At 37.9% G+C, this 16,720-nt stretch overlaps 1 protein-coding gene across 2 annotated transcripts in view; it reads left to right on the top strand.

Moving 5' to 3' along the window:
- pde8a (phosphodiesterase 8A) overlaps positions 1–14,051 on the top strand; it is a 94,592-nt gene extending 80,541 nt beyond the window's left edge. For both annotated transcript variants that reach the window (XM_015953532.3, XM_015953531.3), the window contains exons 15-22: positions 1,043–1,091; positions 1,808–1,943; positions 2,029–2,227; positions 2,841–3,058; positions 9,546–9,678; positions 10,195–10,359; positions 10,486–10,615; positions 13,715–14,051. In XM_015953532.3, the coding sequence (XP_015809018.1) occupies positions 1,043–1,091; positions 1,808–1,943; positions 2,029–2,227; positions 2,841–3,058; positions 9,546–9,678; positions 10,195–10,359; positions 10,486–10,615; positions 13,715–13,821 (1,137 nt within the window). In that variant the 3' untranslated portion in view covers positions 13,822–14,051. The remainder of the gene's footprint in view (positions 1–1,042; positions 1,092–1,807; positions 1,944–2,028; positions 2,228–2,840; positions 3,059–9,545; positions 9,679–10,194; positions 10,360–10,485; positions 10,616–13,714) is intronic.
- The last annotated feature ends 2,669 nt before the right edge of the window (positions 14,052–16,720 follow it).

The following is a 16,720-nucleotide window of genomic DNA, read 5'->3' as shown; positions in this document are numbered from 1 at the left end:
TAAAGTTTACATAATTTGGATTAAATGTAAAACTATTAGTTTCTTCTCACAAAATGTTTTTTTTTTCGTTAAGCAATTTAACAAAATATTAAGATCTTCTATTTGATTATACTTGTAGAAACTATCTTTCAGCTATTTTAAAGAGCGTTTCTGAACTAAAGTTAGATACAAATGAAGCTAATTATAGGAAAGGTTGAGATTGTAATTCCTTCTCTTGAGAACATAAATGTCTTTGCGTTATTTCATGGCAGTTACATGAGACGTTAAATATCCCCTATCCCAACAGGAGGTCTGATCTACACAGCTGGTCTGAATCACAGTCCTAAGAGAACCGGATCATGATACTTCTCTCACTGCTTGTTTGATTATCAGGAAGTGTTTTCCCACCCATAAGTCTCGTTTGCTGTCAAAAACCCAGAGGAAGACATATGTCATGATGGACTAATAATTGTGAATTAGGAGACATGTGGACATAAATCAGTGTGATGTAATTTGAGACAGAACTAGTACAGATCATAAATCTGATAATTATTCACTGTGCTGCATATTTAATTAATTTGCTCCGAATGTCCGCAGGAAAACAGTTTTAGGTGTTGGCGCAACGAATCCATGTATTGTCACTGCGCTGATATAAGGTTGCTCACAAAGCTTTAACATGACGACCCATTTTTAAGAGTACATGTTCAGGTTTTTAGGGCTCACAAAAGCATTTTTGAGAGTTTTTGATATTTAACCATTATTTTGTGATGTGTCACTTATCTCATTCTGCAGGAAGAAAAACTAATTAGACCCAGATTGGTTTTCAAGTCCAAGCTGAGAACTGTTTGTTCTAAATTTAGCACAGAGGTTTTCTACATCCGACTTGAGATTCTGTCCTCTTCCAGATTACCTTGAAGGCACAATCAATGCTGATGTTCTCAAAACTCCACTAAACTCCTCTCTGTGACTATTACAGGAAGGATTATTAATCATGTGAATGCTGCAGCGTTTTTTTAACACTTCCGAAGACTTTAAACATTCTTTCTGTTTTTTTTCTTCACAGGATGGTTTACGCAGATTGTCAGGAAATGAATACATCCTTTCCACAAAGCGTGAGTTTACACAAAGAGTCAGTCTGAACGGAACTTTATTTATAGAGGGTTTTTCAGCTCGAATGTTTAAAGATAAAGTTAACTGAGAAACAGTGTGATCAGTCACTCTGAGTTAAACCTGCAGGCTGAACATGAAAATAGGTTTCCACCCCTACTGTCTGCATTAGCTGTCGATGGAAAATAGACGGGAAAACTCAGTTTGGAGAAGCTAAAGAATTCTACGTCACATTGGAAAATGTATATTCATGAACTCGCCCATCTTGGCTTGTGATGGGGAAGGTTGTTCTTGATTTAGCGTCCAGGAGAAAGCAGAGAGCATCTTGGCTAGTAACCATTAGCGTTAGCAACTCAATAACATGTCAGAACTCCTTCAGGTTTGTTTTACTTGTGGAGATAAAAGCAAAAAGAGAGTTGCTTTGTTTTATCCAGAGGCAGATGTCCAAATATCAGGAAATAAAACTCCAAATCCTGCCATGTTCTGCTCACCTCTCCTTGGGCTTACTTCCTGTTCCTGGAACAGGAGCGCCAGAACTTTTTTCCCCACAGAGGTCAACTCACAAGGCATTCGTTTATACAAATGTGTTGAAATAAATGAGTGAACTTGGTCTTTAAAAATGTGGTACCTCCATTCCTTCATTTAGTTCAGGATGCAGTAATGGACAATGTTAAACCCTTTTGAATGAAAGGTTCTTTTTTTTTTATCATTTTGCCCCCAGAGCCCCATCATCTCCCCAGTCACCTGGCAACCCCTCTGTCATTAAACGACATCCCTCCTCGTATCGCTCAGACCATGGAGACCGAGGGCTCATGGGACTTTGACATCTTCAACTTGGAGGCTGCTACCATGAAACGGTGAGCCACATCATTCATTTTAAGGATGGCCTTTCAAGTTAGTAATTTAGGGTGACTGTTGATGTTAAATTGTATCCTGCTACAGGCCTTTGACCTACTTGGGTCTGAAGATCTTCTCCAAATTTGGGGTTTGCGAGTTCCTAAACTGCCCTGAAGCTACCTTGCGCTCCTGGCTCCAAGTGATTGAAGCCAACTACCACTCCAGTAACTCCTATCACAACTCCACCCATGCAGCTGATGTCTTGCATGCAACTGCATATTTCCTCTGCAAGGAGAGAGTCAAGGTGAACCAAAAAAAAAAAAATCCTGGAAAAGAATGTCTTTGATTGGAGAGAAAAGAAAACAAGATTAGTGTCACTGAAGTAAAAATCTAAAGTAGACATGTATAGTGAGTATTAATATGTTCAAATGGCTTCAACATCATTCTGTTTGCCAAATGTCCTATCTGGTTCTACTTGATCCTGGAAAGTTCGCGTTTTGCCCAAGTGTGTCAGTGATTCAGTAACCCAGTGACAGCATGAACTTGTTAAGCTGATTACCAAAGCATCTATTTTCAGATCTTGGCGTTGCGATCTTTATTGGTTTAGCTGATAAATTGTGATGTTACATAACTAGTAATCCTCGGGAATTTAAAAACAAGTGGTGTTTAACTGAACGATGCTGTTTACATCATTTCTTGATTTGAAAATGCAGTAATAAATCTCCTGATACAATCTGCCTAAGCTCAAAATTATGCAAGTTTTAGATTTTTTTTTCTTGCGTTCCAAAATAGGATTAGTTTAATGTTCGATCCTTTTAGTTTGTCATTCAGACTGCTGGGTTTCACTTCTCTGGACAGCGAAACTATTATTTGGTTCCAGACATCCCCTTTACTTTTCATATTGTTTACCTCAACAGCAAAGTTTGGATCCCATTGATGAGGTGGCTGCCCTGATTGCTGCCACGGTGCATGACGTGGACCACCCAGGACGCACTAACAGCTTCCTGTGCAATGCAGGAAGTGAGCTTGCCATCCTTTACAACGACACAGCAGTTCTAGAGAGCCACCATGCTGCACTGGCCTTTCAGCTCACCACAAGGGATGATAAGTGTAACATCTTTAAATATATAGAAAGGTATGAGATTCACTGAGCTCAAGAGATAACTGCAAGAAAACTTGTTGCTCTTCTTCATGTCTTGGTTGTTCAAATTCCCACTGCATTCATCCCATTGTAATTTTAATACATTTGATAACTTTTAAACATCTTCATACAACAGAATTACATATAACTTATTAGGATGAATAACATTTCAAAAGATATATTTTGACTTCTTAGTATACTGAGTTTTAACTGCAAAGACTTTTATTTTTGTTCCTTTAAAAATACAATATATAAGAATTCTACAGTGAAATATTTACAAAACAGTCCAATGTCTCAATCATGTTAAGAGGAAGGTTACATTGAAAAGAGATTTACTTCTCGGCTGGCTGTGGGGGGATCAGTTATTCTCCTTTCAAAAAGGTTGAAGAGAGACAACAGACTTCGTTTACAATCTGTGAGCCTGCTGGGTTGCCACGTCTGTGCTGCAGCAGCAGCATTTATATTTTGACACTGGCTGGCAAAGCGCAGCAACATTTTATAAAGATCCTAAACCAGAAACTGGAGTGGATCAACAGTTATTTTCTAATCCTAAGAAGCCACGTTATTGTTTTGTTTCACTCAAAGATCGAGTGAAGCAGGTTAGAGGCTAACACTGAGCTAACAATGCTAACTGTGAATTAGAAATTAATAGTCTGCTTCAACAATATGTCAAGCTACTTTTTCAATTACCAACAACTCAACATTACAGTGAAATGTATTTCTTTGCTTACCAACTTACTCTGTATGACTTGTCTTCGCTTGTCATCTAGAATCTTCTAGCACTGATCTGTAGCAGGCAACAGCCATTAAACTCATGGAAAGGTAGATAAAAAGTCACTAGTGTGTTTGGAAAATGGGCTGCAGTAACAACATTTGACCACCTGATGCCATTTTTACTTCATACTTACATAATGCACCTTTAAATTGTAGATACATGTACTCAAAATTGTAATGAAGCACAACAAAGGGTAACACTTAAGAATAAGGTCCCTTTATTAACATAACTTAGTGCATTATTACGCATTAATAAACAAATAATTCCTTTATTAACGTTCTTCATATTGTTCAGTGTCCTTAATGTTGGGACAAAGGGCTGGGGAGTGTTTACTTAGTAATGCATTACTTAATATTAACATTAATTTTTAGCAGTTAATACTTTATTTTATAGTTTATTGATGCTTAATAGTGCACTAAGTAACATTAATAAACAGACCCTTATTGTGAAGTTCATAATGTAAACCTAAATGATTTCTTACATAATACAAATGTAGCTATTAAGCACTTTATCTCTATTGATATCATATTGGAATATAAAATTTCTATACATTTTTATTTTATTGAAGCAAAAATATGTGCATATTAAGTTAGTTTAAAGGGGTGTTTAATTTGTCTTATGTGACCCTGTAACAGTCCTTGGCTCAGTGGTTGTAGATAATTTTGGTAGATTATTGTGAATTAAAAGATCTCAAAAAATGTAGTGACAATTATCATCTCTTCACCGTATACAGGTCCTTCTCAAAAAATTTGCATATTGTGATAAAGTTCATTATTGTCTGTAATGTACTGATAAACATTAGACTTTCATATTAGATGCATTACACACAACTGAAGTAGTTCAAGCCTTTTATTGTTTCTGATATTGATGATTTTGGCATACAGCTCATGAAAACCCAAAATTTCTATCTCAAAAAATTAGCATATTTCATCCGACCACTAAAAGAAAAGTGTTTTAATACAAAAAAGTCAACCTTCAAATAATTATGTTCAGTTATGCACTTAATACTTGGTCGGGAATCCTTTTGCAGAAATGACTACTTCAACGTGGCATGGTGGCAATCAGCCTGTGGCACTGCTGAGGTGTTATGGAAGCCCAGGATGCTTCGATAGCGGCCTTAAGCTCATCCAGAGTGTTCGGTCTTGTGTCTCTCAACTTTATCTTCACAATATCCCACAGATTATCTATGGGGATCTGGTCAGGAGAGTTGGCAGGCCCATTGAGCACAGTAATACCATGGTCAGTAAACCATTTACCAGTGGGTTTGGCACTGTGAGCAGGTGCCAGGTCATGCTGAATAATGAAATCTTCATCTCCATAAAGCTTTTCAGCAGATGGAAGCATGAAGTGCTCCAAAATCTCCTGATAGCTAGCTGCATTGACCCTGCCCTTGATACAGAGGAATTTATTGATATAATGTACAGTCTAGGTTTATTTCCATTGATAACCAGACCGACTAGAATAACATTACACTGCACTACTTTAATAGATAATATATTCACTAATATAATGGAAGAAAAGGTGGAAAGTGGGTTATTAATAAGCGATATCAGTGACCATCTACCGGTTTTTGCTTCTTATGACTGTCATTATAAAAATGAAACAGAAGGAACTAACTATATGTATAAAAGAATGAAAACAGAACAGAGGTTAAATAGTCTTAAAAATGATCTATTAGAACAAGATTGGAATATTGTTTATGAAAAAAATGAAGTAGACCAAGCATATGATACCTTTTTAAATATATTTAAAAGTCAATTTGACAGAAACTGTCCAGTTATCAAAAATATTCAGAGGAATAAGTATAAAGAAAAACCGTGGATGACCAAAGGTCTACAAAATGCATGCAATAAAAAAAACACACTTTACAGAGAATTTATAAAAAACAGAACGACAGAAGCAGAACAAAAGTACAAAAGATATAAAAACAAACTCATAAATATAGTGAGAAGCTGTAAACGTGAATATTTTATTAAAAAGTTAGAGCACAATAGAAACAACATAAAAGGCATCTGGAAAGTATTAAATGGCGTAATTAGGAAAGAGACAGGGAATAATAACTATCCACAACATTTTATAGAGAGAAAAAATAATATTACAAACATGAATGAAGCAGTGGATGAATTCAACAAATATTTTGTAAACATAGGATCTAAATTGGAGGAAAAAATAATAGTTGATGAGATACAAACGGATGCCACAGAGTATGTTGAAAGAAATAAAAAGTCTGTTTTTTTAAGAGCAGTTGATGAGAAGGAGATTTATGAGATAGTTAGAAATATGAAGAATAAAACCAGTACAGACTGGAACGATATTGACATGAAAACACTGAAATATGTGATTGAGGGCATTGTAAAACCATTAACACACATTTGTAATCTTTCTTTTCAAAAGGGGTTTTTTCCAAATAACATGAAAGTAGCAAGGGTAATTCCTATTTACAAGACAGGAGATAAGCATCAATTTACAAATTATAGACCTGTGTCAATACTATCACAATTTTCCAAAATATTAGAAAAACTGTTTGTTAAAAGATTCGATAATTTTGTTGATCAATGTGAGTTGCTGACGGAATGCCAGTATGGCTTCAGGAATAATAGGTCAACAGTCCAGGCACTGATTGATCTTAATGAGGAAATAACAGAATGCATTGACAAAAAGAAGCATGCAATAGGGTTGTTTTTAGATCTGAAGAAAGCTTTCGATACAGTAAACCATGATGTATTGATGAGAAAAATGGAAAAATATGGTTTCAGGGGTATAGTATTGGACTGGATAAAAAGTTATTTATCAAATAGACAACAATACGTGCAAATAAATCAACATACATCAGGACTAAGACAGATACAATGTGGGGTGCCTCAAGGATCAGTCTTAGGACCTAAACTATTCATAATGTACATAAATGACATTTGTAGGGTTTCACAAGTTTTGAAGTTTGTATTGTTTGCAGATGACACAAATGTTTTTTGCTCGGGGGTGGAATTGCAACAGGTCCTGGATGTGGTCACACAGGAAATAAATAAATTAAAAAAATGGTTTGATGTAAATAAATTGTCACTAAATTTAGAGAAAACAAAATTTATGTTGTTTGGTAATGAAAGAAGACACAATGAATTAGATATAGTAATTAATAATGTAAAAATTGAGAGAGTATATGAAATAAAATTTCTTGGGGTGGTCATAGACAGCAGAATCTGTTGGAAGCCACACATCAAATATGTTAGGGGGAAGCTTGCACGGGGCATTGCTTTATTGGGGAAAGCTAAGTATATTTTTAATCAGAAAGCACTTTATATGTTATACAATACGATGCTACTGCCATATTTGAGCTATTGTGTAGAGGTCTGGGGAAACACGTACAAAAGTCATTTACAGACATTAACAACAATGCAGAAAAGGGCTATCAGATTAATAACAAATGCAGGATATTTGGATCACACAAATGAACTTTTTATTAAAACACGGATAATGAAGTTCCAGGACTTGGTTAAATACAAAACAGCACAAATAATGTATAAAGTAAGAAATAAATTAATGCCTGATAAAATACAGAAACTGTTCACAGAGAGAGAAGGAGGATATAACCTGAGAGGAACACTAAACTTAAAGATACATAAGTTTAGAACAACATTAAAACAGATGTGTATCACAATAATTGGGGTTAAATTATGGAACAATTTAGAAGAAGAAATTAAAGTAAGTACAAATATAAATGTGTTTAAAATGAATTATAAAAAACATATTCTGAACAAGTATATAGTAGAAAATAGATGATTTATGTGAGTGTCCTTTATTCTAAGGAAAAGTAAATTGTATCAATTGTAAAAAGATGTTTTTTTTTCTTTTGTTGTTTTTTTTCCATATAATTTGGTGGTTTTTGGTGACTTGTACCATTTTGTTTGTTTTAATGTCGGTTTTGTGTTAGATTTAGTAAACAAGTAAAAATTACTTGTATAAAGGGGTAGGGACATATAAGTTTCCACTTCAGCCTACTCCTTTTCAAACACAGAAGAAGGGATGATATGTATTTTTTCTGTTTGTGGTATTTTTTTTAAAAAATGTATGTTTTCTTTGTTTGAAATAAACTAAACTAATTCTAAAAAAAAAAAAAAACACGGTGGACCAACACCAGCAGCTGACATGGCACCGCAGACCATCACTGACTGTGGGTACTTGACACTGGACTTCAGGCGTTTTGGCATTTACCTCTGCCCAGTCTTCCTCCAGACTCTGGCACCTTGATTTCCGAATGACATGCAAAATTTGCTTTCATCCGAAAAAAGTACTTAGGACCACTGAGCAACAGTCCAGTGCTGCTTCTCTGTAGACCAGGTCAGGCGCTTCTGCTGCTGTTTCTGGTTCAAAAGTGGCTTGACCTGGGGAATGCGGCACGTGTAGCCCATTTCCTGTGTATGGTGGCTCTGGATGTTTCTACTCCAGACTCAGTCCACTGCTTCTGCAGGTCCCCCAAGGTCTGGAATCGGTCCTTCTCCACAATCTTCCTCAGGGTACAGTCTCCTCTTCTCGTTGTGCAGCCTTTTCTGCCACACTTTTTCCTTCCCACACACTTCCCACTGAGGTGCCTTGATACAGCACTCTGGGAACCGCCTATTCATTCAGAAATGTCTTTCTGTGTCTTACCCTCTTGCTTGAGGGTGTCAATGATGGCCTTCTGGACAGCAGTCAGGTCGGCAGTCTTACCCAGGATTGCGGTTTTCAGTAATGAACCAGGCTGAGAGTTTTTAAAAGCTTCAGGAATCTTTTGCAGGTGTTTAGAGTTAATCAGCTGATTCAGATGATTAGGTTAATAGCTCGTTTAGAGAACCTTTTCATGATATGCTAATTTTTTGAGATAGGAATTTTGGGTTTTCATGAGCTGTATACCAAAATCATCAATATTAGAAACAATAAAAGGCTTGAACTATTTCAGTTGTGTGTAATGCATCTAATATATATGAAAGTCTAATGTTTATCAGTACATTACAGAAAATAATGAACTTTATCACAATATGCAATTTTTTGAGATGGACCTGTATATAAAAAAGCTTTTAAATGTCATCATTATTGACCTGATTGACATAATGTTGCAGCAAATTCTTTAAAACTATTCAGTTAAGCAGCTTTAGTTTGACAAAGCAGTTTCAAGCTTACAATAATTGAGACAACGTGAACGACAGCCTGTTAATGACATGCCTTGTGTGGTTGTTTTCCGTTCTGCCTACAGCCTTTTCTGTTAAGGCAGTGGGACATAGTCAAGATTTATTGTTTTTGAGTTGTACCAATATTTAAGACAGCATTTTCCTACGAAAAACAAATTATAAAAAAAAATCAGAAATAATTTAGAAAATCTCTACTTTATGTGCAGTAATCTTTATTTAAAAATTGTGGATATTTGTGCAAACATGTAGGAACTGATATTTTTTGTGCTGATAAACGACCAACATTGTGTTTGTGTGAGATTTTGTGTTAACAGTGAAGGGGTAGAAATGTGATTTGAGTCCCAAAACAGAATGGCTCTCATGTGCTGGTCACCTCAGAAGGGGGATGGGGAACAAAGCAGCCATTCATGGCTGCTGTCACTGCCGTCAGATGGAGAAAACTGTTTACACGGGCTTCCAAGATTTGTACAGCTCTCGGTTTTTCTTTTTCACTATTCTCTCTGCCTTTCTCTCATTTCTGTCCACTTCTCTCCCCTCTCCCTAGGAATGAGTATCGAACATTACGACAGGCCGTCATAGACATGGTGCTCGCAACTGAAATGACCAAACACTTTGAACATGTCAACAAATTTGTGAACAGCATCAACAAACCCTTGGCTGCACTGGAGGAGAATGGGGTGAGATTAAAAATTTTGAATCTTTTTTTTCTAAATAAAACTCAAATTTATTGAAATTGATTAATGTCGTGGGTCAGGAAAGAGAAGGAAAGGATGCACCTCATTCTATCACACATCTTTACGTCTAACGTAACAGTGAGAACAGAACAATGGTTTAAAACTTCAGAGATGACAATGTTTCAGGGGATCCATGTTCTGCTACGTGTGCACAGGAGAGAATTTTACATCTTGGCACCATCTTTCTCATGCCTGTGTGGAATCATCTCGTTGGACATTTAAAAGCTGTCATGTCTTTTGAAAAATATGAATAATTGACACTACATCAGACAATTGTTTCATATAGACCGCAACTGAGCTTTAGTTAATAACATTATTTTTACTCACTAAATTGTAACTCCAAACTTTGCTTTCTACACTCATACACAGTCAGTTATATTTTAAATAATTGGGCTGATGAGTTTGATAAGTAGAATGTTTTAGCTTTGCTTTGTCTAACAGTTTATTTTTTATGTTTAGGGAAACAATGATGAGGAATCGGTCAAGAGCATACTGACTTCTCCTGAGAATCGCATCCTTGTTAAGCGGATGCTGATTAAATGCGCAGACATCTCCAATCCATGCAGGCCTTTGGAGCTGTGCATAGAATGGGCTGGACGCATCTCAGAGGAGTATTTTGCACAAGTAAATGGAAAATATTAATAGCTTTCAATGATATGTGAAAAAGGATCCAGTAAGCAATACTATAGATTTTGTAATTTAGTCATATTTGTACTTAATGGTCACCTGTGCTCTTTTCTCTGGTTACAGACAGATGAAGAGAAGAGACAAGGTCTACCAGTGGTTATGCCTGTGTTTGACAGGCACACGTGTAGCATCCCAAAGTCCCAGATTTCCTTTATAGACTACTTCATTACAGACATGTTTGATGCATGGGATGGTAAGGCAGCACATTTTAACGTGAAAACGTATGCTCTCTTTCTAAAATAAACTAAATGGATCTTAAAGCTGTTTTAAAAATCAGTCCATGACAAGTTTCAGCTACTGTACTAATTACTCATAAAATTCTGCATGCAAAAGTGAACACCCAATGCAGCTTTTTTACAGGTTACATGTTCAAGCTGTTATAGCGAATCTACAGAACAAGCTAGGCAGGAACCATATAAGAAGCCCACAGGCCATTTCTCCAAACACCACAAATCTTACATACAGAGAATGCAGAATTATTAGGCAAATGAGTATTTTGTCCACATCATCCTCTTCATGCATGTTGTCTTACTCCAAGCTGTATAGGCTCGAAAGCCTACTACCAATTAAGCATATTAGGTGACGTGCATCTCTGTAATGAGAAGGGGTGTGGTCTAATGACATCAACACCCTATATCAGGTGTGCATAATTATTAGGCAACTTCCTTTCCTTTGGCAAAATGGGTCAAAAGAAGGACTTGACAGGCTCAGAAAAGTCAAAAATAGTGAGAAATCTTGCAGAGGGATGCAGCAGTCTTAAAATTGCAAAGCTTCTGAAGCGTGATCATCGAACAATCAAGCGTTTCATTCAAAATGGTCAACAGGGTCGCAAGAAGCGTGTGGACAAACCAAGGCGCAAAATAACTGCCCATGAACTGAGAAAAGTCAAACATGCAGCTGCCAAGATGCCACTTGCCACCAGTTTGGCCATATTTCAGAGCTGCAACATCACTGGAGTGCCCAAAAGCACAAGGTGTGCAATACTCAGAGACATGGCCAAGGTAAGAAAGGCTGAAAGACGACCACCACTGAACAAGACTCACAAGCTGAAACGTCAAGACTGGGCCAACAAATCTCTCAAGACTGATTTTTCTAAGGTTTTATGGACTGATGAAATGAGAGTGAGTCTTGATGGGCCAGATGGATGGGCCCGTGGCTGGACTGGTAAAGGGCAGAGAGCTCCAGTCCGACTCAGACACCAGCAAGGTGGAGGTGGAGTACTGGTTTGGGCTGGTATCATCAAAGATGAGCTTGTGGGGCCTTTTCGGGTTGATGATGGAGTCAAGCTCAACTCCCAGTCCTACTGCCAGTTTCTGGAAGACATCTTCTTCAAGCAGTGGTACAGGAAGAAGTCTGCATCCTTCGAGAAAAACATGATTTTCATGCAGGACAATGCTCCATCACACGCGTCCAAGTACTCCACAGCGTGGCTGGCAAGAAAGGGTATAAAAGAAGACAAACTAATGACATGGCCTACTTGTTCACCTGATCTGAACCCCATTGAGAACCTGTGGTCCATCATCAAATGTGAGATTTACAAGGAGGGAAAACGGTACACCTCTCTGAACAGTGTCTGGGAGGCTGTGGTTGCTGCTGCACGCAATGTTGATGGTGAACAGATCAAAACACTGACAGAATCCATGGATGGCAGGCTTTTGAGTGTCCTTGCAAAGAATGGTGGTTATATTGGTCGCTGATTTGTTTTTGTATTGTTTTTGAATGTCAGAAATGTATATTTGGGAATGTGGAGATGTTATATTGGTTTCACTGGTAAAAAAATAAATAATTGAAATGGGTATATATTTGTTTTTTGTTAAAGAGCAAGTCACCCCTTACAAGAAGCGTACTTCACTCCCACTTCATGTTTGAAAAATGCAACAAATGCTGTTGCCTAGCAGACGGAGAGGGTGGAGCCACTACAAATACACACACTCACGACATTGTGACATCATAATCTACCAGTTTACATCATAGCATACCTCTTAGCCAATGGCGATGGCAGATTTAAATTCAAATGCAGTCAAGAGTTTTTACCTGACAACGGTACAACACTGACAGTTTCAGGCAGAAATTTTAAATTTTAACTAAAATGCACTAAAGTGCAAAACTATTGACTACATGTGTCTGCAGCATGATTAGACACGCATTTATATAGTTTATCAGAAAAAAATTGTTTATTTGGGGGTGACTTGCTCTTTAAGTTGCCTAATAATTATGCACAGTAATGGTCACCTGCACACACAGATATCCCCCTAAAATAGCTAAAACTAAAACAAACTAAACTACTTCCAAAAACATTCAGCTTTGATATTAATGAGTTTTTTGGGTTCATTGAGAACATGGTTGTTGTTCAATAATAAAATGATTCCTCAAAAACACAACTTGCCTAATAATTCTGCACTCCCTGTATGTTGTATGTATGGCGGTTTGGTAAGATCAACAACCAGATGATCCGTTTTTTAGACAAATGCCAGAGAACCAATTAACTTATTTTTTCCATCTCCACAATATATTTATAGATGTACTATGTTGGAACGTTTTTAAGAGGCATGAAAATTTATTTTTATTTTAAATTTGCTATGGCAGCTTTAAAGATCACTATGCAAATTTTTCATATTTTTAAATAATTTTCTTGAGCCATTATGTGCTAAAATGACCCTTTACAGCAGGGGCATTCAATTCTGGGCCTGGAGGGCCAGTTTCCAGCATGTTTTAGTTTTAACTCTGTTTCAACACACCTGATTTCAATCAGCAGACAATTTAACAGGCTTCAGCAGAGCCTGGTGAGCTGCTGCTCTGGTGATTCAACCACTGAATCAAGTGTGTTGGAGCAGAGAAACCACTAAAACGTGCTGGATACCAGCCCTCCAGGAATGGAATTGAATATCCTGGTCTTGCAGGGTTAGTGAAAGGCCACCCAGCGCCTATCGCCCCCCTGTGGCCAGAATATTCCACTTGCCGGTTGAGTCTGTTGGACTTTTAAAAAATGGAGCTGACATACCTGGCACTGCAGTCTGCTTCCAGCATGTTTCCTGCATGTTTTAGATCATGAACACAGCTGATTATTTTAATTTAGTGATGAACCGCTCCTGTAAACACTAATAAAGGCTGAGGAGACATTTCAGCTGTTGGATTAAGTAAGGTGACAAACACAAAGGGAGGAGATAGATTTTGCTTTTGGCTATACTAAACGGACACTAGGGGGTGCTAAAAGCAAGCCAAAAATGCCCAGTCTCCCGTTAAAAGTGTGCCACACAGTGTCTGATCTCTGCTTCTTCTCTCATCGCCACAGCCTTTGCAGACCTCCCCAATCTAATGCAGCACTTGGACAACAACTTCAAATACTGGAAAGGCCTGGATGAGCGGAAGCTGCACAGCCTGAGACCCCCTCCTGAGTAGATCTGGTTCAGCCCTGGAATACCACATACCGGGGAAGGCCATCTTCTTTCCTGCTGGGGTGTCGCTCTCCCTACCAGCCCAGCCAGCCGCAAGGCCTCCTCGCCTTCACTCTCCTGCTTCTGTAGCACGCCGAGCGTCCACATGTCCGTCCATACTGAAACCGCAGAGGGACTTCCGGACGCCGCAGTAACGATGCTGGCTTTACAAGCCTGTCAGACGAGGACTGTGACAAGAAGACACAGATAAACAAGCATCCTCATGAACTTCTCGTGCCTCTCAGGCATTTTTTTGTGGTGTAGCTGGTCAAGTGATGTGACTGAGAGAGGGTCCGCTCAGGTCCCTCAGCAAAGCATCCATCCTCTGATTACCATGTAGGCATGCCTGCCTGCCTGTAAGGTTGCTGTTAGGAGTAAAAACTGCTTGTTTACAGAAAGAGAGGGCAGAAGTGGGGTCTGCAAATGACGGAGCCTAGTCCCCATCAGACCATGTAATCACTTTTGACCTCCGCTCCTGTGCTCACAGCGAGACAGGACTGCTCTGTGAAACATTTGGAGGCTGCACCATAAAAGTACACTCCACTGCTTATCTTTTGTTTTGTTTGTTGGTTTTCAGGCAATATTTTCACGTGTCCTTCAGAAACACTAAGTTGACACACACAGCTGTTGTAACAGACACGTATGTGGGCGTGCTTCCTTTTGGGTCAGGGAGTGGACCTTTAGTCTAGGCCACTTCTAAGAGACAACACTTCAACATCTTGATCATAGGGATCTCATTACAAGTGATTTGGTAAGGCAAGTTTTCTTAAAAGGTTTCATATTTTCTATATTAAAATCTATAAATAAATTTGTTGATCAATAAGAATGAAATGCATTTAACAAGACCGAGAAAAGCCAAAGTTAATGAAGATGAGTACTACTACAACTCTAAAAATGACAACGATTATTCATAAGATGCATTACTTTATTAAACATGTTTATTTTCATATCAAGAGTACAGTACCAGTTTGAATGATCCCTTTTGTATTGCACTGTAAACAATATGAGAAATGTCTACGTCTCAGTGATTTGTCTAGGAATGGGATGTTGCATTGAAGAGTAAGCTGTTGAATTGTTGAATATTGTGAGTGAATGAGTGAGTGAGTGAGTGAGTGAGTGAGTGAGTGAGTGAGTGAGTGAGTGAGTGAGTGAGTGAGTGAGTGAGTGAGTTTTGGTTGTTAGTGTGAGTGCATGGGCGTATTCATTGTTGCAACAATCCCTTACTCTTGGTTTCATGCTGTAAACCGCTTGACATTTGACAACAGCAGAAATATGTGACAAGATTTTGGACTTGAAACATTTTTCCTCCCAGAAATTTTTGTACCTGGTTTATCCTACTGAAAAAGATTGCCTTATTTTGTATGCTATTTATACAGTACACCCCACTGTGCAACTGCAGCAGACATCTGGAGTTTTTCTTATAACACAGTCGGAAGGTTATCTTCAAGTAAATCTCAATATTTTTATAGACGATGAATTTTACACTGGATTTGCAGCAGATAAGATCAACCATTACAGCTATCTGAATACCTGTGATTGAGAGAGCCTCACAGAGCATGTATACAGAGCACTAAATGGTAAAGCAGGATTTGGATTGCAAAGTTGTCTATCACTGTCTAAGCAGTCTCCTAGAGGCCAGCTTGCATTGATTTTTTTTCTTGATCAAATGCCGTTTTATTTTGGCCAATCGTCCAACATTCTTATGCACAGACCTGGGTAACATATTTTTTCCTTAAGGGTGGATTCAGATTAGGATACTAATAATGTGTTAAAAGATTGTTGCTTATTAGGAATATTTCCTCATTAAACAGTATATAAATGCCATAACAGCTAAGCAAGTGGTGGTTAATAAGATGCATTAACTGCAGTTTATTTTGTTTCTCTCTTATGGCAAAATTGTACACTCAATCAGGGGATTTGTTTGTTCCTTCTGATTTAAGTTTTGGTCTGAAGGCACGGAAAAAATGAGCAATTATTCAATGAAAATAAAATAATGTCAACCATATGATTGCAGTCTTATTTTCAGCAAACTGATGAATATCAGGCTTCTTATATATCCATCAATCAATCAATCAATTTTATTTGTAGAGCACCTTCCACAACGTTATCAGAAGCCCAAGGTGCTGAACAGCATCATCATAAAAAACATTCCCAATACCTGGGCATAAAAGCAAGATAAAAACATAAAATCATAAAATAACAAGCAAGCAATATTAAAAATACAGAAAGATAACGGAATAAGACTAATCAATTAAAAACAAATGGTGGACAAAATAAGATCAAGCATCCTGATCAAAAGAAGTATTAAAAACCATAATATCAGGGCAATTCAATGAACCCTATCGCTGAAAAGCAATCAAATAAAAAGTCTTTAGACGAGACTTAAAGACTGGAAGGGACGGTGCCTGCCTAATGCTCAATGGCAATTCATTCCACAGAGTTGGAGCCAAAACAGAAAATCACGATAACCCCTCGATCGATATTTCGACCAGGGGACCACCAGACGTCCCTGCTCGGCTGAGTGAAGAGACCGAGATGGAGCATGCCTGTGCAAAAGTGCAGTAATGTAAGAAGGGGTACTGCCCTGGAAGGCTTTATAAACGAGAGTTAAGATTTTAAATTTAGCTCGGAATTGCACCGGGAGCCAGTGCACAGCATCCAGCACTGGGGTGATGTGATCTCGACATCTAGTACCTGTCAGGAACCTAGCCACTGAGTTCTGCACAAATTGGAGACGTGCAACCGTGCACTGGGCCAGACCGGCATATATGCATCCATCTGTCCTCTAATTGTTATTTACACATGAATGGACTGGATGTTTGTGTTTAATTTGGATGTTTATTGAAAGTTTACTGCTAAAACTT

The sequence above is a fragment of the Nothobranchius furzeri genome, chromosome 9 (assembly GCF_043380555.1).
Source record: "Nothobranchius furzeri strain GRZ-AD chromosome 9, NfurGRZ-RIMD1, whole genome shotgun sequence".
In the NCBI taxonomy this organism is placed as follows: Eukaryota; Metazoa; Chordata; class Actinopteri; order Cyprinodontiformes; family Nothobranchiidae; genus Nothobranchius; species Nothobranchius furzeri.
Note: the sequence above shows the minus strand (reverse complement) of the source record. Positions and strands in the feature narration are given on the sequence as shown.